Source organism: Pyrgilauda ruficollis, unplaced genomic scaffold (assembly GCF_017590135.1).
Source record: "Pyrgilauda ruficollis isolate IOZ18807 unplaced genomic scaffold, ASM1759013v1 scaffold141, whole genome shotgun sequence".
In the NCBI taxonomy this organism is placed as follows: Eukaryota; Metazoa; Chordata; class Aves; order Passeriformes; family Passeridae; genus Pyrgilauda; species Pyrgilauda ruficollis.
In genome coordinates, this window is record NW_024512655.1 from 340777 (window position 1) to 362897 (window position 22121).

At 44.1% G+C, this 22121-nt stretch overlaps 1 protein-coding gene across 2 annotated transcripts in view; it reads right to left on the bottom strand.

Annotated features, from left to right (window-relative positions):
• PEX14 (peroxisomal biogenesis factor 14) overlaps positions 1-22121 on the bottom strand; it is a 67410-nt gene that overhangs the window by 41737 nt on the left and 3552 nt on the right. Inside the window, exon 2 of one of the 2 annotated variants that reach the window (XM_041460289.1) lies at positions 21849-21896. The exons of the other annotated variant lie outside the window; for it this stretch is intronic. Within the exon in view, the coding sequence (XP_041316223.1) occupies positions 21849-21896 (48 nt within the window). The remainder of the gene's footprint in view (positions 1-21848; positions 21897-22121) is intronic. 2 annotated transcript variants of the gene reach the window in all.

Here is a 22121-nt window from a genome sequence, read left to right on the forward strand (position 1 = left end):
AACACATGACAGGGACGGGGGGAAAAATTGCTCTTCCTCTTTTTCCTGAGGACTACAAAATCCAGATCTACTTTAAATACATTTATCTATAATTATCACATACAAAAAAGCCTTACTTAATTTACATGAATAGGGTGACCAAAAAAAAAAATTTAAAAAAATGATAAAAGCCGTTAAAAAGCGCATGTGAGCTGTCAGCGTGTTGTGCCTGCGGAGCGCCGGGCCGGGCTGGAGCGAGCAGCGATGGAGCAGCTGAGCTCCCCGGTGTTCTGCCACCCCGCTGCCACCCCGCCCGCCCTGCAGCTCAGCTGCCTTCCTCCGCCCCAGCACTCTCCCTCATCTCTGCTGCTCCCACCACAAAGAAGGGACTCCGCAGCCCCTGCTTTCAACTTCTTTGTTCCAGCAGCTACTCCACACTTCCTCCAGCTGCTCCTGAAGGCGTGACCTTTCCACCTCCTCCATTCACACCGAAGGAGCCTTTCCTCACATCACCTCGGCGCTGCCAGGGATGCTGCTCCGCAGCTCCAGTCGCGCTCACACGCTCTCAGCCCCGCGTATTCTCCGCTCAGGTTCCCTTTGTTCAATTAAACACATCCATCCCATGCAAGCCCCTTCGTTCTCCTGCACCCTCCAGCTTTTCCTTTAATTTTAACCTTGTGAAAGTCTCGTTTAACCCCACACAATGCATTTTAGGATACAATTTGTATGAAAAATGCTATATAAAATAAAGTTTTATTGTATCATATGTTAAGGACATAAAACATCCCAGATAGAAGTGTACAGGAGCTGACATGATAGACTAATATATTTTAAGGTCTATTGTGTAAATATGTATTTAGGGAATTCTGAAGCATGGTATTATTGACCCAAGTCTCTCTTAAAACACATTGATATATGAAGTAAAAACCCTTATGAAAAGTAGCAACTTCATCTGTGTAGTAGTCACCTTTCAAAGTGAAATATCTGTCATCTTCAGTTTTTTATCATTCGACTGAGAACACAGTGGACATCTTGACAAAATTCTGGTCTTTTTAAGAGGAATAATATTCAAGCTAAACTTACATGCATAAATCTAAAAAGAACCAGAAACTTTTACACGTACATTAAAAGAAACATACAATAACTATTTTAATTTGCAGAGAAAATGTGCTAGAAAGGTATTTTTTACTTCAGAAATACACCTCCAAATGAGACTTCGTAACATCGGGCTTAACACAATACAAACTGTTACAGGGAAGTGATAAATGCTGGAAAAACATCTTCTAAGAAATATGAGCAGAAGAGCAAACTAAATGTATTAAACTGATAATGCAGCCATAATAAATTTAACCAGTGAGCAGCACGAACCTTTTTTCTAGAGTTCAAACATTTTAACTTTTGTATTGAAGAGAAATCATCTCGCTTTCAGGGGGAAAATGAACTTTAGAACCCCTTTGTGTCGCGCTGCCGGGGCTGCGCAGGCTGGCTGCGCTCGGCAGCACCAAAGAAGGAATGGCAGCGGGATGAGCAGGCTGGGGCGCGGGCACCCGCAGGATGCTGGCAGCGCCTGGGACAGGGACCCACGCGGAGCTGTGTCACGGCCCAGGTGACAGAGCTGCTGCCACCAGAGAGCCGTGGCAAGGTCACCACAGCGACCCCGGGACCCCGGAGAGACGCCAGACAGGCGCCCAAAGCTCAGCAACGACAATCAGCTTTTTATCGCTTTCCGTGGCGGTACCCGATTTCCACAACTTGCTTCTCCCCCTTGCACGAGCCCACTGAGGCTGTGCCGTAAAATTATTGCTGTTTGAGCTCAGCCTCTCCAAAGGAATGCAGCAGCCTAGTGTCCAGGATGCTCACTACAGCAGAACTGGGACCAGTCCCCGGCTCCACAACTGAAAAAAAATGTGTGATCCGGGTTCCAGGGCAGCAGCACCTCCAACTCTCACCTTCCTCACCCCTCTCTCTATCCCTGTTGCCATTACTGCAGAGCTCAAACACAGCAGCTTTCAAAAGAAATCCCTTTCAGCCTGTTCCCTTCACATGTGTAGAATGTAAAAACCAATGAAGCTGTAATTTATTACGTTTTCATTCTTTTAACTGCAGGGCAGACAAGGACTGCAGGACGTTCATTCACATGACAGGGATCTGGAGAATGATGTGAGGATAGGAGTCTGTGTCACACCTAACAACTGTGCCCCAGTACTTAAAATCACAGTTGAATGGGAGACTCCAGAAGGCTGAATCAAGCAGAGATGCACCAGAACAGGAGCACTGTTCACACTTACTCAGATCCTTCTAATTCCACAGTCAAGGGACTGGACAAATCCAGTAACACAACAGTTTAGATTTAGTCCAAGAGGATCAAAAGTAGAATCCATCTGCAGAAAAAGCTATAAAGATGTTTTAGACTGAAAATACTCAAATGACAAGAAAAACCAGCAACTTACCGTTCCTCAAACCTCCTATTTCAAGAACTCCATTTCACAGAGTTTTTTAATCATAGGAAATGTAGAATAGAGAATGAATGTTTTCCTTCCAGCAATAAAGCCCCAAACAATTCGGGCTGAAGTCAGGGGGCTGTGATAACATTAGGACAAGGAAGATCTGAATGACAGAATAAATATAGGAGATACTGGAGGAAACTATCTGGATCATCAGAATCTAAGACACAGAAGGTTTCATGTTGAAAACATTAAAAAAGCTGGAAATTGTGACAGGTGCACAATAAATCATGCAAACCACAGCAGTTGGGAAGAAACAGCAAAAGGAGAAGGACTTCAAATACTGTAAGACCTTTTTGTAAATTTATTTTTTTACTTAGAGCTCTTTGGGACAAGAATGGTCCTTTTCCTCTGCATTTGCAGAGTGCCTGGTGCTGGTTTGCCACTGGCCTCCTTAACATTTATTACAACACAAATAATAATAAAGACTGAGCAGACCATGCACTTTGTTCCTGCTGTTAATTGCCCCATTAAGGGAAAAACGAAGTAAGGGGCAAGAAGCCTGATTGGCCAGAGCTGCCCTGTCTGTGGGGACTGCAAGTGGAATAATTTTATGGATTCAAAAGCAGCTGCGTCCCTTCTCTTTGTCCAGTTCTCAGCAGAACAGAGCTCACATCACACAGTTCCTCCTGCAAATCTAGCAACTTGCATGACCAGCCCCAAAAGCAGCTGAGCTTCCCTGTCCATTCTTAGGTTGCTTCCTCTCTAACAGGGGTGAAACACACTGAAATGGCAAACATCAGAACATTTCCATGGTAGCTGTCCAGACCATAAATATTCTGCAAACAATGGGCCCACTTCATTTTCCCCTGGGGTCAATCTAGCATTGTTCATGGATGTTACATTCACTGCTTAAAGAAACAAAGCATAGAAGTGTCAGGACAAATCCAGGATGCTGCTCAACCTATACAGAAAAACTGTGTGTACCAAAAACTGTGTGTACCAAAAACTCCACCATGCTGATCACCTGCTCTTCTTTCTCAAAACACCTGAGCGAGATCCCACCATCCTAAACTGAGTTAAAACATCCAAGAGAATTAATTCTACAGAGAATTAAACTGATGCCTGTGTGCTTGTCCCAAATTCCTACACAGAAATTTGAGTCCCAAACAGGAAGGCCTGAAAAATCAGAGACAGTTCAAAACAGCACTTCTACTGGGTTTTATTTTTCTTAAACCTTGGCACAGCCAGCACATGTCAGGGACTATTATAATTATGCTCTTTATGTGCTGAAAAATTAATAAACAATTACTCACTTCAGGAAAAAAAAAAAAAAAAGCAGCCATTTCCTTGACAAATGCTGCAGAAAGCATCAACAATCTCTCTGAAATCTGGGTCCACAGCAGGGAATTAACACCAAGGGAAGAATGGCCACTGCTGCTACAGACTGCAACGACTGGAAACCCGAGGCTGTAATGCAGTTTTCACAGGAGTCTGCACCTGATCCAAAGGAGCTACAAAGCATTTTTATATCTTTGTAACAGAAAAAAGTACGTTCAGTCTTTAATGCTGCTTTGGCTCAAGTACAGGCCGGTCAATCGATTTCTATCAAGCCACAAAGTCCAAAGTTTGGTGTTTGAAATGCACTAGTTTCAATCCCTCTAGGGCCAAAAAGGGCTTCTACACTCCTTGGTGGCTGGAAAACCTCTGCTGTGGTAGGAAGTCAAGCTCACCTTCCCAGGAAACCATGAGAAAGCTAAAAAAATACACACTTTCCTGAACAAATGAATGAGACAGCAAACATCTGGGACCTTGATAAATTCTCACAGAAATTTATTTACAGCCTAAATTTTGACTAAAATCTGCCATTCCATAAGTTCTTCCCTAAAATACTGGCAAGTACTATATATATTAACTTCCTTGAGAATCCATAGGGAACTTGGCACACTTGCACTGAAAGGCTTCCAATATTCTTTTAAAAATTAAATAAGCTAAATAAATCCCATATATCCCTTTTTAAGCAGACCCACACTACAGTCTTCTCCCCACCTTAAATCAATGGTAACCCAATTCAAATGCCTTAGAGCTCTGTCTGAGAACTAGTGGAGAGATCAACGCTTTTTATCTTAAGGATTATGGATCACTCCCTGGGTGACTAACACACCCAGCAGCCCATTAGAACCACCACAAAGGGCAGCTGCTCCTCCTCCCACCCCTCTGACTTGAGAAAGCAGCATATAAAACTTCACCCCTTCACGTTGCAGTTCTCTGCCTGCCTGCCTTGTTTCATACTCTAAACACAGCAAGATTTATTAACCTTTACAGTAAAAACAAATAAAATGATGATGAAGTAAAAACACTGTGATGTAAGGGCTGCAGCTAGCACCGTTTATCTGTGGAAATCCAATTAGTGCTCAAGTGGCAGAGATACCTGGAAAAGTGCTCACAATCGAATCAAAAAAAGATACAAAAACATTAACCTGATGGCTAAAAACTCCACATTTAAACATTTAAAGCAATAAGGGTGCTTTTATTGAGTATTTTCTATATTTCATTAGGTCCCAAATTGACGAGGAACCCCAGAGATGCATTTCCTGGGCTTTTGGATCCTAAGACCAAATGCTTGACTTTGTTGTTGGTGTTGTAAAACACAAGGAGTATTTCTTGCTAGAACAGCAAACTTCTTTCTGCAGTAGAAACTACAGCAACAACTGCACATCCAGGAAATGCTGGAAAGCCTACAAGGATATTCTTTGATGTGAGACATTCATCCTGTACTCACCATGATGAGAGCAGACCTGTTGTTGCTGTGGTCTGAATTATTTCTGCATGTAAGGATATCTGAATTTACCTGTACAGTTGTGCTTTACCAGAAACCCTTCCCTCCAAGCCGTGGGCCTGTCCTTGGCTGGGAAGGGGGCCACACTGATGAGATGGCTGCTGGAAAGGAAAGGACCCAGTGCACACCTCGATGGGCTCAGAAAAGGAGATGGGAGTGGAATAAATAGATCAGGCAAGCCCCCAGCAGCAGGGCCCTCAGATTAGGTCTGATTACAAGACTTACAGAAAAAGCACACAGCACAACATCCCTGCTGTGCCCTCTGAATACTGTGACTCTGCTTTCTGCCAGCATTAAAGTCACTTAAATGTATTAAAAGAGGAATCAGCAGAGAGTCACTGTCAATGAACAGGAGAGCAAACTTCTGAGTAACAAGCTCTCTAAAAGCACAGAACTAGAGACAGTAATACTTCACGATTTTGGGAACATCTGATAGAACCTTCCTCACAGGTTAGCTTATGGCAGAACGTTGCACTTGCCCCCAGTACACATTTCTGTGCACTGCTCTTAGGCTGTACAGAGGAGCTGAATATACACATCCAGAACTAACTGCATTAAATGCAAAATAAAATGCACTAAAAATCCATTCCAAGGTGAATTAACTGCGTTAAAAGGAGCAAACTTCCTTGAAGTTTATACAGAAAAATAGGTTTTATTTTGTATTTTTCCATCTATTCTTAAAAGTCCAAAGTCTTTATCACCTTTGCAGGGATATTTCATGACAAATCACTGTCCGGATTTTTACTTAATGCTAATCCTTAACTTTCTTTCTTTGTAATATGAATCCACTGCTCAGATATAAATGTGAGACTCAAGAATATCATATGAACAACTTGAGCTGTACTGGGTACCAGAAAAATAGTTATTTCCTGACTTTACTGTTTCCCTGGGCTGCCACTCCAACTCAAATGCTCTGAACAGACTGACCATACTTGTGGTATTGCCTTTCTGCAGAGAATATTCATGAATTAGCTTTCATATGCCACAGAGTGCAACTTGTCTTTAGGGAGAAATTTCTACATCTCTTTAACGTTTGTGCTTGTAGCAAATTACAAAGAGGAATATGATATCCAGAATTTGAATGGTGAAATAGAAATGTTTATAAAATGTTTAACATAAAAAATTGAAGAAAAAAAAGCCTGTTTCAAACAGATTCAACACAGCAATATTTAGATTCCCCTCCTCTCCATCTCCTAACCAACAGGGATGAGAACAGGGTGAAAATCAGTGGTGAGAGACCTCCTGCTCTTGTCTGGAGTATAAAGAGTCCTGGTTTGTTATTCTGCATTTGCATGTGGCAGCAAATGTGTAAATGTTTTAATAATACAAAAATCCCAATAGAGTGGAGGAGGAGGAGGATATGAAAGAAAGAAATACAAGGACATTTACCTTCTTGAGAGTGAGACAGAAAGGAAAAGAGAGAAGGAAGATGACACGATAAGGGACAAAGCAAGCTTTTCTGGGGGGTATCTGGAAAAAGCTAAAAGAGAAATCATTAGGAAGCCCATAGTGCATCTACAGTGATACAGTGCGGATCAATTCATTTAACACTGCCCTGTACATTTACAGAAAAGTACTTTTGATATAATAAAGGCTCATAAACACACAGAAATTGGGTTAGACCTGTTTCGAATTCCTGCCAAACAATGGTTCAGAAAAATGAAGCTCTATTTTAATTAGCTCGACTCAAGAGTGATTTGATAACAGCAGATGCTGTCTGGATGCTTTCAGCTTGATGGGCTCCACATACATGAACTTAAGAGTGGCTTTGATGCAATTAGGTATCTCTCTCTCCTTCAACATGTGTTAAGCTGAACCAATGGCTGGTGTCCATTTAATGTCTTGAACTAGAGGGATATTGACACTCCTCACCATTCTCCTCCAAAAGAGGAGCTAAAGTGAAGAGAAGCTGCTTATTTGGGGCTTACCCACAGTTCCAGCAACTTGAGGGCAGAGGAGCAGGCACCAGTTCACTGCTCACAATGTATATTAAGATCTTAACATTAGTTCTGTTTCTACCACAAACCACATTTCCTGGCACGTCATATTTACAGGCTTGGTCAGTCCCAGTGAAAAAACCTGCCCTGTCAATTGCTGCTTCAGCTCATGTCATTTTCTGTAAAAACAAGAGGGATTCAATAATAATTCCATACAGCCCTTTCAGCCCTATATTCCCAAAAGACACTGCACAGACACACTGCAGCACCAGAGTGACTTCCATGCAGTCATGGCACTGCTCTCCCACCTGCTGTCCACTGCTTCCTTTTAGAGACAACTACTCCTGGAAATATCTGTGCATGGACATCTTGGAGGCCCCTTTGCCTTTCTGAAGGGATGTACTCACCTCACTCTGCAGCCAGAAAGCAGAGGCATTAGCTAAAGGACACATGCAACATAGGAGCTGCTTTAATGCATCAGGGACAAGGCTAATAGGAGGTCTTGATTTGTTAATTATCTGTCAGTTTGTCACAGCTGGGCTGCAAGGAGTGGGTGAGGGGGAATCTTTCTGCTTGGCTCTTCCTCTAAATGCTGAATTAGGCTGTCAAAACCTTCATCCCACCACAAGACGCTGTGAAAAGAAGAGCCAGACTATCCTTTTCTTCCTCCTTTTCCCAGCAGGATATGCTGCTTCAGATGTCCTACCCTCCCACCATGACTGCAGAAATGTATATTGCATATAGAAAATGACCTTCACACCATCACACCATGCCCCGTTTAGTCAAGGGACATTAGCAGACCTGAGCAGGATAAATCAGAGAGGAAATCCCAGTGCCAGGGGAGCACACAGGAGGCATTTATTTCGTAAGGAGCCCTAAAATTGCTACCTGCTTGAATCAGCAATTTCCAGGCAGGGTTTTGGAAGGCAGAAGGCCTGGCCCCTGTGAGAGCAGACAGATAGATATACATGGAGTTACGGAGATAAAAAGGTGGAGTAGTGTCAAGATTCCCTTTCTTCTTACATCTCTGCCCCACGTAATCCTCTAAGTAGGGGGAAAAGTTCAGGCTGTGAAATGGGATAATGTATGGAACACCCCCATGGAGACCAAGCTAGTAAAGCAGAAAGCAGGCTGTGATGCAGCAGTAGAATTTACCATAAATGCTTGTACCTCCTAAATCCAGCTACACATGGCTGTTAAGCCATGAGAGCCCAGGGAGATCCCCACCCACTCCTCTGCTTTCCCTGCAGGCCATGTCCAGAGCATCCCATCACTCGAGTCCTTTCCTCAGCAGGATTATGAAAAATCCCCTGCAGGAGCTTCCCACATCCAAGGGACACACCCCTTCCTACCACCAGCGACGCTGCGCCCTTGCAGGTGTGGGAGGCTTGAGGTTTATTCCCTTTCACAGGGGCACTGCCTGCTCCAGGTACTCAGGTCTGCCTTTGTACAGCTGATCTGGGCAAAATGGCCAGGAACATTCCTCACTTCAACAGTTCAAAAAAGGTGTCTTCAGTTAACATTTGTGTATTTTACACTTAGGACAGCCAAGGAACAAATACATACGGTCAGCACACAAGTCAAATTCTCAGAACAGTTTTCTTCTGTGCACCATCTTCTCCTATAGCTGGAAAAACTGGTGCTTTTCATCTTTTGATCTAAAATCCCTAGAACTAACATTTCATTTTCTAGTCCGATCCACCCATCACTATACAGCACACCAGCTGAAAGGACAGAAGAAAACCTGCAGCTTCCTTGACTGATTATTTAGTCCTCAGCACTAAAACCAATGATACATTTTGCACAGACAGTCCTACCTTCCCCAGATGGGGTCTATTGAGAAATCCACTGGGGACAAAATAACTGTCTCTGTTTCATCAGGTGAAGTTAATAGATCCACTTCTTAGCAGATCCAGTTCCAGAACTTAACCCCAGATTATAAAATTTGCTAAAGCACTGCCTCTCAAAATTTATGCAAGCTTGACTCCCTTTTTCACTCATTTATTGTGGTGGCTCATCCCACATTCCTCGGCTGAGATGGCATCAAGCTCCTTCAGGAAAATAAGAGTTACTGAAGTAAATGCTACCTCTTCAAACTAGGAGGAACAGAGCCCCAAACAGTAATTACAAGTAGAAAGCTGTTTACTGAAGAGTGACTTTGTGACTTCCTTTGAAGCCCTTGCATCCCTTTGGAGTTCTAACCTAAGTTTGAGAAATTCTGCTTTAAGGAACTTAACTATAAAGAGACACAGCACTGGTGATGACAGTGTGATGACACAGCATTGCTCCCCACCCTACACCTACACAAGAGCTCGGGAGCAATTTCCCAGCAGGTCCTGGTGGCACCAGCCCCTCTGCCCCACAGTGATACAGGCTCCTGGGTGCTGGGACGATGCTGGAGATAACAACCCAGCAGCATTGATAATACAACCAATGCAGCAGTCAGCATTAATTATCCCAAACTACTACAGGGCAAGGCCTGTGTCTCTTAAAACATCTGTCTCTCAATCTTCTGGTCTTTAATAAAACCACCCTCCCAGCCATAGGGTGTAACTAGAATTGTACATACACATGTGCATGCAAAAACATAAATACATAACGAGACATTCAGGTCCTCATTAAAAAATGGAATAAATAAGAATTCACTAAGGAATTCTGCCCGGGTCTGACTTCCAGATCTGGTTTTGCTGCATTCTTGCCCACAGCCTGAAGAGCTCTGGGTGCCTCCCTCTCCAGCTGCACCATCCTCTTCAAATTCAGACTTCTTGCACCTATAATTACTAGGTGCTCTGTGCCAGGCTCCTTTAATTAACCAACCCAACTCTTCTCCCTTTGGGATCAGACTAAGCTCTTTTTTATTAGATCCATCATTAGCTCCATCAGTATCTAGGCCTGAACACGATACCTTATACCACTCCATGGTGGGGCTGTAGGGTGCAAATGACCTCCAAAGCACCTGCCTGCAGGAGAGGCAAGAAAAGCAAGGCTACGAACCCAGGAAAAGTGGCATGAGGGGTGGATACAACACCTTCCAAATTTAAGTACATCAGCAAAAACAACACAGCTTAAAATCTTCATGAAAATGCATTGTATGAGGGGACCTTGGTGTTCCTGTTAGGTGCTTCTGCAGTGCTGAAGGTGGTTCAATCCACAGAGCAGAGGAGCTGTGGAACAGAATAAATCCCTTTATTTGTCACTACACTGGAGCCAACCTTCTGATTTTCAGGGCTTCAAGAGCGAGCCAAGCGTTCCTGGAGTGCACTGCTTCCCCCAGCCCCACTCTCTCCAGGTGACAGTCTTACCAACTTTCATTCTCTGAAGCTGTTTCACCTACAGCTGTTTCTGGTTTTTTTCCACAGAAGAAACCAAAATGTCAAAGTGCACCCTGGCCTTTTGGGGACCCGGAGATGTCCTGTACAGAAGGGCTCATGCACGTGGCAGGGAGAGAACAGCAGGTGGAAAGCAGAAGAGCTGGCAGTGCCCTGGGATTCCTTGGGACAGGCGGTCACTGCAGCTGCACAGCCTGACTTCCCCAGAGAGTTTTCTCAAGGAGAAGCCAGCCATCGATCTCGGGACACACAACTTCCAGGACCGTTCCTTATCTCAGAACAGCTTCTGCCACGAATTCCTGAATGCGCTTTAATGTTTAAATTATTAAATGCATTAATGTATTTACATTATTCAAGTAGTATGTGCATTTTTCTAAGATAATTTATGTATAAGAGCTTGAATGTCCATGACTGTTAATGTCTACAACCCTTCCTGTTCATTATTGATTCTGGAAGGGAAAAAAAAAAGGCAGTGTTTTAATGCCTTATTTTTAATGTATTAAGAGTCTGAATAAGTGCATTCTCTTTTTTCTTTTGTAATTTCATAATTTAAGTAGTGCATTTATTAAACTGACACAGTATGAATTGTGGTGAAGTCTGGCACAGGTCCATGCTGCCAACGCAGCCCAACCGACCATCACGCTACTCTGCAAATCAAGCACAAGCTCAGCTCCTCTTACTCCAGCTTCTACTCCCTACCTGAAATCAGAAGGGACACAGACTATGAAGTCTTTTTAAAACACATTTTCTTTGCTATTTACATGACTTTTCCCTGTCATCTCCATTTTAAGTTGGTGAATTTTTTTGTATGTTATTGATGAACCGTTTGAATGCAAACCTGATTTTTCAATGAGTTTTGACACACATACTACAGCTTAAAAATGCCTACAGTACCTTTTAATCCCCGTAGTTCCCAAGCTCTTAAGAAATCTAAACCGAATATAATTTTGCTGTTTCTACACCACAGTTGTCACATCATAAATCCAAAAATTTGCTCACAGGTTAATGTTCACAGGCAAATTACATACAGAAATCAGGTCATCACTGCTGAACCACAGTCACTTCCAGAGCAGAATGCAGAGCTATTCAGCAGTAGCTGCCCATCCTGTGTGGCATTTTGGGACACGAATGCTATAGCAGGCAACAGAAACTGCAAAGAAAAAAGTCAGCTAACACACAACAGAGCCACCTCCGCTCACTCCACCCACACTTAAATGGTGTGTATGGACATGCACTTCATATATAAATTATGTGTAAATGCCTCGGATGTTTGTAGCCAAAAATACTACTTCCAAAGTCCAGTTTTTACTGCCACACAAATCCACTGCCAGCTGAGCCTGCACAGAGCAACAGTGACACCCGATGGCTTCCAGCTTAACCCTGGGACACAATTCCCTGGGAGGAGAATCCAGGGGCTCCATTCCCTCTGTCGACGTGGTGGCCCCAACTCCAATCACCTATCAGAGCAACTCATCAAGGAGCTGAGCTGCAGAGAGATAAAACTTGCTGTACGTAGGCACTGTATGTAATTAAGAGTGTGCATAAGTTTCACAGTACATTCTGCATAATTACAGCCCTGCCTGGCACCGCTGCCAGTGCGAGCATGAACACACACGCACACACATAATGTATGCACAATATTGTGCATGTGGACTTGGGAAAAGACAGGGAACAGTGAAAGTTGCTGGCTGTTGTTTTAAGAGCTGACTCTGCCATTTCTAAGGTTAAGTTTGTGTTTTTTTGCTACTCATTACCATTCTTTAACTGTTACAATTTATATCAGCATATAATGTTAAATAATTACAGGGAGCGGAGCTCACTCTAGCGAGGATATAAATGCGCTGTGGGATTCTACAGATTTAAACAAATAACACTCACAGCAGGGGGTGAGCAGATGAATTAGCATTAATATCCTGCCTGGGAGATCCCAGTGCAGTGTTATGGCTTAAATACAGATCTTTTCTGTTACAGTCAATATGACAGCTACTACCAATAGGGCCCAGCACATCCACCAGTCAATATACAGCTGCAGCTGAAAGAATGCCCTCGTAATAATCCATACAGCAGCCAGTTCAAATAAATAACTTCCCTTTAACAGTCCATATCACAGCCAACTGCATTAAAACCTTCCCTTTTAAGGTCTATACAATAGTCAGCTAAATGGAAAAATTGGCATCCTTCTTGGCAGCCTCAGAGGGAAGTCAGGCACCGAATGGGTGAGAGACCGAACTCTCCTGCGGTCCCGGGGTCCGGGGGCATCTCCCAGGGAATGGAGGGGAATCCTGCTCTGCTGCTACCACAGCTTGCAGTGAGAGGCAGTTCAAGCCTCCACAGCCACTGCTTCGCTGTCTTTCACAGCAAGTACATTTACCTTAAAACAACAGAGACCCAAAGCTGTTTCTTTCCTGACAGGAATAAGGAATCAGACCACAGCTGGGCAGCAGTAGCCGGCACACAGATGTGTGTTTCCTCAGAGTAAAGGCAATGTGCTTTTTCCAGCACTTTAACCACTAGAGAGATATCCCATCTCAGCCCAAAAGCAGACCCAAAGCTCTCTGTTTTAAATCAGTAGCTGCTTTTTCACCCTCTAACAAGAAGCAACAGGCTGAGGTAGGCTGAGAGTCTGCCTCCCTTGGACTGGAGCACAGCCCTTCATTGTGCAACAGCAATTGCAACAGACCATAATATAAATCATGATAGACATGGTTACAGAGCACCCAAATCTGGGAACTGAACTGGAGGAAAACCCATGGCCATGACAAATTCTGTCACAAGGCCACTTTACAATGAGAGTCAAATCTTTATCCTGGTACCCCTCTACTGGTAAATCCACACTTCAAATTAACTGACTGCAAAACAAACCTGCAGAACTTCAATAAATTACAATACTTCTTGAGGCAAATTAAGAAGTAAAACACAAAAAAAGTCATAAAGCACTTAAAACTAAGCTAAGAGTTTACAAACTGCTGTACAAGCAGTAATAAATCTCTAGAAAATTAAATGTGTAGCTATTTTCATATTTTCCATACTGCTACAAAAATACTGTTTATTTACCAATAAAGAATTTTGGCACTAAAACACTATACTTGCTACCTTACTTTAAATGAAAGGAGATAGATGAGAATTTTGTTAGAAATAGAAATGATAAAGCAGGAATTGCATTTATTTTTTAAAACCCCAGAAATTCAAAACATCTGACTGGTTCCTTTTTAAGAAACTTGTCCCTTTGGGTATACATTAAAAAACATAAACATAAACCAGGGGCCTACAATCCCACCAGATGTTTGGCACCTGGAGCCTTTTCAAGTAATTGATTAAGAAAATAATGTTTTTTTTCAGGTAACAGGAAAAAATTGTGTCTAAAATCTTTCACATTTTCAATGCTTTAATTCTGCTTCAGATTTGAAGAGAAGACAGCAGCAACAAACTCATTCCAGCTTATAGCCTCCCAAATTAAAAATAAATACACACCACCCCTACTCCAGAAGTTATGATTTGAAGCTTTGACCATATTTTGCAAAATGACAGTTATTAAAAACAACAAACATGCATCACTGTGAGTCATCTGGTTTCCAACTTCTGAGTCAAAAGGGGCTGATTCCACACAAACTGAAACCTGGCTCTCCGAGGACTCGCATGCTTAACGATTTGTATCTCTGCACCACAGCTTCAGAACAGGATGTGGAAGAAAAGAATGAAAAGCAGGGAGAAAGGGGAGGGGAGGGGAAGAGAAAAAACCCACTTTTTACTGGTCCCAGTGTCACTGCAAATAAAGACCACGTCAAGATTTAAACCATAATAATGGAAAGGCTATAAGGTCCCTGCTATAATGTTTCCTCTGATATTCCCTTTCATAAATGTTCTCTTTATGCTGCATGCTTGGCAATAATACATGGAAGGTTTGTGAGGCAGCCCACTGGGGAAGCTCAGCGTAGGAAGCCTCACACAGCACATCAGAAGCCAGGCACTTCATCTACCAGCTCCACAACTTTCCTTAGCTCACCCATCATCTTCAGGAGAACGCAGCAAGCCTGAGGAGACAGGTCACATAAAGCAACCTGCAAACATGTTTAGCTGGAAACAGATGTGTGTGCCCATGCATGGACATGCAGCTGCCTCCTCCTCCAGTGGAATCTTCCCGGGTTCCAGCTCCTGTAAGGACAAGCAGGACCCCCAAGCCCATCCCCAGCCCTGCCTGCAGGACTGGTGCCACCTGAGCTTCCCCTTGGCACACTCAGGGAAGGAGCCATTCCCTGGAGGGAGCTCAGCTCTGCCTTCCCAGCAGGAATGGCCTTCAGCAGCCTGAGGCACCCGCATGCCTGGGGGAAGTCAGCACCACCCCCAAGAATTTCAGCTGGAATCCCATGGGCACCAGTCCTGAATTTCCCAAGGGACCTGACTCCACCGCTCTGAGGCTTACTGGGTGTTTGGCAGCTGACCATTAGACTGGAAACTAAGTCCATCTTTATGGGATTGTGGCAGCCTGAGTCAGGAAAGGGGTTTGCAGAAATGCAGTGTTGGGGGGCCGGGGGCAGGCTCATCTCAGTCTTGTCTGTAATTCCCAATCACTGCACAGAAAGTATTTATATCCTGTTGGCAGCATGTGCAACCAATGCGACTCCCCGTGTCAGAGCTGTCAATTATGGGCTTGACTTATGAGGAAAGATTAAATGAGCTAAATATGTAGAGCTTGGCTAAGAGACCAGGATGGGGGTGGGGGGAAGGAGAAATGATGTGATAACTGTCTGCAAACATCTGAAGGGTGCAGATGCTTAAGGAGGAAAGGAAACACTTAGGATCTAACACAAAACAAACAGAAGCAAGCTGGAAGACACAGGGAATTCTCACTGTATAGCTGGGAATCTCCATTCCAGCAAGATGTCCTCTACTGCTGAGCTGTATCCCAAGGAATTCCATCACTCAGGCCATTCAGATGCCTGACAAAACACCACAACACTGACAGCAGAGGAGAATTCTGCTCTAACCAGAAGATGAACCATGTAAAGAAGTAGCACTTATTGTGAGTGCCCTCTCTTGCTTCTCTCCAGCTGAACAATCATTTTACTAAAAAGCCAGGCATATCTTGTTATTTTTCCAGACTGACACTTGTGGAAGTGTGTTACAGGGTGACAGCTGGGAAGAGGACACAGTTTGTACAATGTAGCAGAGAGAGATGCTATGTAAATGTGCACACAAAACAAACACAAATAAAAAAAACAAAAATTGTTAGGCTGTTAGGAAAGATTTGCAATGCAAGTGACATATGGAGAAGTACATGAAATACAAAAAGCAGTGAAAATTCCTTCTAAAGTGTGATGGTCAGGGACTCCAAATCCAAGATTTGTACCAACTCTCAACTTCCTAGTTTGGCAAATCTTGGTTTTGAAGGTGCTGGCATCAGAAGAATCTGAAGAATGTATTCCTGTATGCTGTAGAGAAAGCTCTTTCAGGTTCTTGAATATTCTGCCTTTTGTGCCCCTGCTACCTCACTTTTAATGTGATGAACACATCTGAGGCACAACAAAGATGCCACAGACATGGCAAATGTTTTCAAATTGCATGATCTCCCAGGTAAAAGTAGGAATGAAGACCGAGAAGGAAGAAGGAAGGCAAGAAATGAGGGAAGCTCCCCCACACAGGCAGCTCTAATCTTATGTGGATCCCAGGCTGTCTCCAGACTGGTTTTGATTGCAGTAACAATGGCACAGGCAGTGCCTGGGCAAAAGGACTCCAGCTCTCCGGTGGTGTTAGAGACAGGAGAGGAATCAACAATCTCTAGCAACATTTTTCAGAGGAGGAATTTAATACTGTGGAGTCAAGAGGCACTCCAAAGAACAAGTTCCTGCATAAAGTTATTTCAAGAAGCTAAAAACGCAGTCAGTCACTCTGGTGAAGTTCTTCAGCTGGTCCCTCCTCTCCTCAAGCACACACAACTGTGGGCAATTGCTGCCCTCTACAAGCTGCTGTGCACATAGCAGAGCTCCCACGTCTGGAGCAGGAATGGTGCCTGCAGGGATGACCCCACAGCATTCCCAGTGCAGGCACCTCTGCTGTGCCCCCGTGCCAACAGCTGGGGGGCACACAGCACAGTGCTCCCAATCCTCCTGCCAGCTGAGCAAAGCAGGACACGAGCTGCAAAACACTGTTTGGAGGTGTAGCACATTCAGATCCTGAAAACGTCACATGAACATAAAAATCTGGTTTTTTCAAGGGGAAAATACCAAGTGTTAAGTATTTCCTAACTGTGTGCCAGTGTGTTTTTCCAGTGTCTCAAAGCATCATCATTTCCATTTTACCTTCAGTGAGAGACCTGGCATCTCTGGAAGTCAAATCACACCTAACATTATAGAAGACTCTAACCTAACTCCCTGAACTTCATTTTCCTTGTGTTTTCATAAAGAACAACTTAGTGTATTACAACTATTTTAAAACCATTTTAAGTCTTCTGACAAGTGATGTTGGGCTAACTCCCTGAACTTTTATTTTCCTTGTGTTTTCATAAAGGACTTAGTGTATTACAACTATTTTAAAACCATTTTAAGTCTTCTGACAAGTGATGTTGGTTTGTCTGAAAAGCAAGTAGGAATTGCCTTCAGAGCCTTCCCGCACAAGTGCACAAAAAAGATGATGAGCTACTAACTCATGCCCCTGACAGAGAAAGACTGTCCCTGTCCTGGGTGTGCTGCCTCATCCACCACTCTGAATGTCATTTAAACTTTTCCACTGACCTCAAATGGGCAGTTTAACATGGTATGACAGTGTTTCTTTAACTATGCTCAGTGAGTCAAACTGCATCCGTGTGCTTGGAACACACTAATATATTTGTCTAAATCAACAGAGTAAAAGGAATCGACAGATTAAGCAAGTGCACTTTGCATGAGCCACGGAGGAAGTCAATGAACACCCAGAAGAAAGAGAGAAAAACAGACAAAACCCAATAATCTTGAACTTATCAGAAGGTCAAACACAAGAGAGCTCTGCTTAGTAAACCACAGAGCTCTCTTTGCAGCAAACCAAAGGTTATTGTGCGTGGCAGTCACACACTTCTGGCTCCCTGTTTGTGGCCCAATAAACCCAAAACCTGCACAGGAATTTCCCTCCACAGCCTGGTGGAATTTTTTGGCCAGCACTGGGATGGCACAGCAGCAGCGGCAGGGCCTCCCCAAACCATCAGCAGCATCATCTCTCACGAGGAGGAAGGTCCTGGAGCTGCGGGCTCTCTCCCTCTCCTGCTGGCAGTGTAAATCACCCTGACTCACGTTTCCCTGGGGGCTCTAAGTTAGTTACCACTGACTCTGGCTGCCTGGAAATCCCCTCTGCTTAGATTTACCTTTAGAGTCGTTCAGTGTACACCACCAGGAACAAACCCATTGTGGCAGACAGAAAATTTGTACAGTAAACAGGTATAAATCTTGTCTTAAACAACAAAGGTGGGAAAATGGAAAACAGAAGTGTGATGGGGAGTATTCTTAATTAACATGAACCCCAACAAGCTCCTTCAAATCTTATGACACAAATCTGTAGCCTCTCCTCATTGCCACTCATGGTTTTGCTCAAATGGTAAAGACAACAGTATTTGTTAGAATCAGTCTCCACCAACTTCTAGTGACAACAGTTAGAGCTAAAAGTAAAATCTCAATTGCAAAGCTCCTTTCTCAGAAGCCTAAATGAAATTTTCTGTACTTGCACTCTACTTGAAAGGAAGCTTAACAGAACAGATAAGGTGTAAAATGAGACAACAAACCAGAAAGGATTTAATAATTCTACTGTCTGTCACTCACTGCAGTGTACCCTATGATGTTTGCACAAAAAGGGGAGTTAAAAGTGTTCTGGCCATTACCCTGACCCTTAAATATTTGAAAATCAATTCAACAAAGGGTGGGGAAAAGCCAGGAGGGCTCCAGCACATTCCAACAAACTCTACACTAATTGCTTTAGAGGCAGCAGTAATTCTTGTTAACTTTTACCTTTCGACAGCCTGTAAGAAAAGGAATAAAATGTCCACATTTCAGTGTTAACTGCTCTCATTTGCAGCAAGAAACAGGAAGAAACAAAACAAGCTAAAAATAAAAGAAGAAAAATTAAATAATCTGCAAAAGAATCCTGACCCAGGGATTTTGTAACTTCGTGACCAACCAAGCGAGTGTTTTACATTTAGAACCAGTACTTTCATATTTACAACTAGTACTTCTTCCAGATACCAAGCAGCAGCTAGGGAATGAATGCGTTTTGTGACAGGAAAAAAACCCCAAACAAACAAACAGCACGTTGAAAGGCCTCACTGACAACTCTCCTTCCTCAGGTTCTCCCTACAGCCCAGGCTCCTGTTGGAGGCTCTTCCAGGCACAGCCTTCAGGGCTGTAATTTAGGCAGATTGGGCAGAAAGCAAATGCCAACAGCAAAAACATTCAAGCTCTTGAAAACACCTCAAAAGCAGCACAGGATGGTTAAAAAGCTACAAGACTCTGCTAGTGCTGAAACAGAACAAGCTAAACAGATGATTTAAATACATTCTGGAGATATTACACCAAGGAAACAGATTCCTGATGTAAAGGGCATTTCCCCCTGGTTTAACCTCACAGAAAGAGAGTCTGTCCTACGTAGTTACATCCTTTGCACATCCCAGGACTTTGCTTTGAGCGGCTGTAAAAAGACAAACCTATTCCAATTCCACAAGTGTTCAGAGGCTTATCAGGGGTGGCTGCTCCAAGCAGCAGGGATGCAGCAGTGCTCACCGATAAGCCGGGCTCAAGGAGAAGCTGATCCTGCGCTGGCGATGACAAACGTGGCTGTAAACAGCAGCGGAGCGAGATGCTGACACTCTGTAACACAAGGTTACACTTCCCACCAGGAGCTACACGGCAGATTTTAATGGGCCACGACCGACAGCCGGGGAAATGAGTGTCGGCTCTGCTGCAGGAATTACGGCTGTCCCCAGCCCTCCCTGCCACTGCCACTGCTCTGGCACAGTGACCTCCTGCTGGGGACGCCTTTCCACCCGGGCTGCTCCTTGCAAGGACGTGGGATAACTCGAGGGACTAATGGCACGAGTGTGGAGTCTGTTATCTCCAGTTTGGTGGCTCAAAATATCAAAAGTGGGTGGGAGAAAGAGCACTTTGGATTGTGGCATGAGTTTGTAGGGCTGCATTCTGAAGGCCTCAGCAGGGCCATAAACCATTGCAAGGTGCCCTGGAAAATGCAAATGCAGGACACAATGGGATGTGTCAGACTGGGTCTGCTACAGGATCTTGGAGAATGCTGAAGTCCTTGTGCAAACAGCTAGGAATCCTGGCTTCTCCTGAGGTCCTGTGGAAAGCAGCAGGCTGTAGGCAGGGGTACAGGGTAGGCAGAAGACTTGTGCACAGGGCAAGATGATGCATTTAGCACCTTACAGGATAGTGTCCAGTAGAATCACAAATCCAATACAAAACCAGCTTGAGACTGTAAAAACATCTGCTGATACAATGCAAGATGTTTTAATTCTACTGCTTTCTCATTCTTGTGTGCTGGTGTGATCCAAACAGGTCAGTCCTGTGAAGCACTGAATCCTTCCACTCACCAATAAAGTGAAAAAGGGTGTGGGGGTGCAGAGCAGAATTTGGTCACAAGACTCTTTCCTCCCTCCTCTGGACTCTTCAACTGCTCACCAGCAAAGGTGAAGTCCAGGATGATCCCCCAGCACACAGCCCCCACCGAGCTGCTGCAGGCTCTGTGCCAGGGCTCTCTGGCGTTTCCCTAAACACTTTTATGACACAGCACCATGTGCCTGAGTCTGGTTTATGGGCCAGGATCTCCTGCCTGTGTGGAAGGGAGCCTGCACGATCCTGGCCACAGGGAAGCCACAGCAGGATGGTGGAAGTCAGGTCATCTGGCTCACAGACCTGAACTGCTCATTTAACAAGGCGTCTGCAGAGGAGCAGATGGAAGCAATACTGACTCCTAAACAAATGTGACAAAGACCGTAAGAGTTTATTGTTTTTTAAAAGTTAATGAAAAAATAAGAAGGAAAACTCCACTGTTCAGAGGGCTCTAATTAGCTCACATGCTAGACTCACCATCATGAGAATAAAGTTTATGTTGGAGTTCTTTAAGTGTATAAATAATTTTATGTAGTAAGAATATCCACCCAAACAGAAAGATATACAACTGCTATACACTTCCTCTGAGCAATTCTGCAGTCACATATGCAGTAAGAAATTCATTATATCTAAGGTAATGTTAGACTCTGCCTTGAGAAAGAGCAAGCTGTTGACCGCAGGCTGTGATGATCTGCTGCCTGCCCTGACCCTTCTAAGGCAGGGACAACCAACTCCTCCAAAAGCAAACCACCAAACCCACCAAAAAGCACATGGTGCCAACAACAACTTCAGGTAATGTCATGTACAGATGTCCACGCAATTAAGGGATGGCACAATGTCATTAGAGAGACTGCCACTGCAACAGAACTCACAAACAGACTTTTCATGAGATGCCTTATACTGACTTTTCTTGGTTCACAGTCTTTACTCGCATCTCTCTTTTTTAAATAAATCATCTCCTGGGTTCTCTAGGTCCGAGTTACTTGGTAAAAATACCTTGAGGTAGCCAGTGTCACAAGTACTTGAGCCTTCTCCCTGCAAATAGCTATGATCAACAAATGAAAGCGGCAGAAGAAATTTAGAGATTTATATATTTAGGATGAAAGCATTGGCTAATTGGCTGAATTTTGCCACAGTTTTGGCTGACTTATAGATGGCTGAAGAGGAAGGAAGGAAAAAAAACCCAAGGTTGTAAAATCCATATACTGCAGCTCCAGGAGTAGTGGCTCACTTCCCACTCTGCATCACCATAAAAGAGCAAACAAAACAGGGTTCTCTGAGTTACCCTCATACACAAAAAATCCCAGGGCCCTTTCCAAAATGCTTCTAGAGTAAAAACATTGGATTACATGCACTGCCAGCTGACAAACATTTCTAAGCTCACTCTGAGTGCCTCTGAATATAAAGCCAGCTTGAATGAGGTCTCTGAGCAGCAGAGGGGTTTTTGTAAGAGTACAGCACTGTGAATCTGTGGCACAGGGCATTCTTCAGACTCTTTCCTAAAGAGGCTCTGAACAAGAGCACATCCTCGGACAGGCCACGGCCCAGGTGACCACGTGGAGCTGGCGGCCACAGATCAGAATTCAGAGGTGACAACAGCGAGGCCACCCGAGGCAGTTGACACCGTTTCCACAAAGCACCGGCTCCTCAGAAAAGCAAAACAAAGGCTGAACACGACGTGGCAAAGAGAACAAGCCGCGTGTTATCGACAAGGAATCTCTGGCGCTTCTGGAGGCACTTACCAGCGGCTCCCGAGACGCGGCGCTCTCGGCGGCGGGGCAGGAGCCAGCCTGTGAAGCAGAGAAAGAGTGAGGTCACATTGCCACCCGATGGGCACGGCCAGAACACCGCTCTGCAGGCTCCTGCACAGCACGGCTGGCTCTGAAGACACAAAGGTCAGAGCCACAGCAAAATGTATTAATTCTCCCTTTAAAACAAGGGAATTAACCGAACCTGCAGAACTGAGTTCAGGGGGTCAGCAGCGAGAGCTGGCACGGCTCCTGAGAGATGGCATG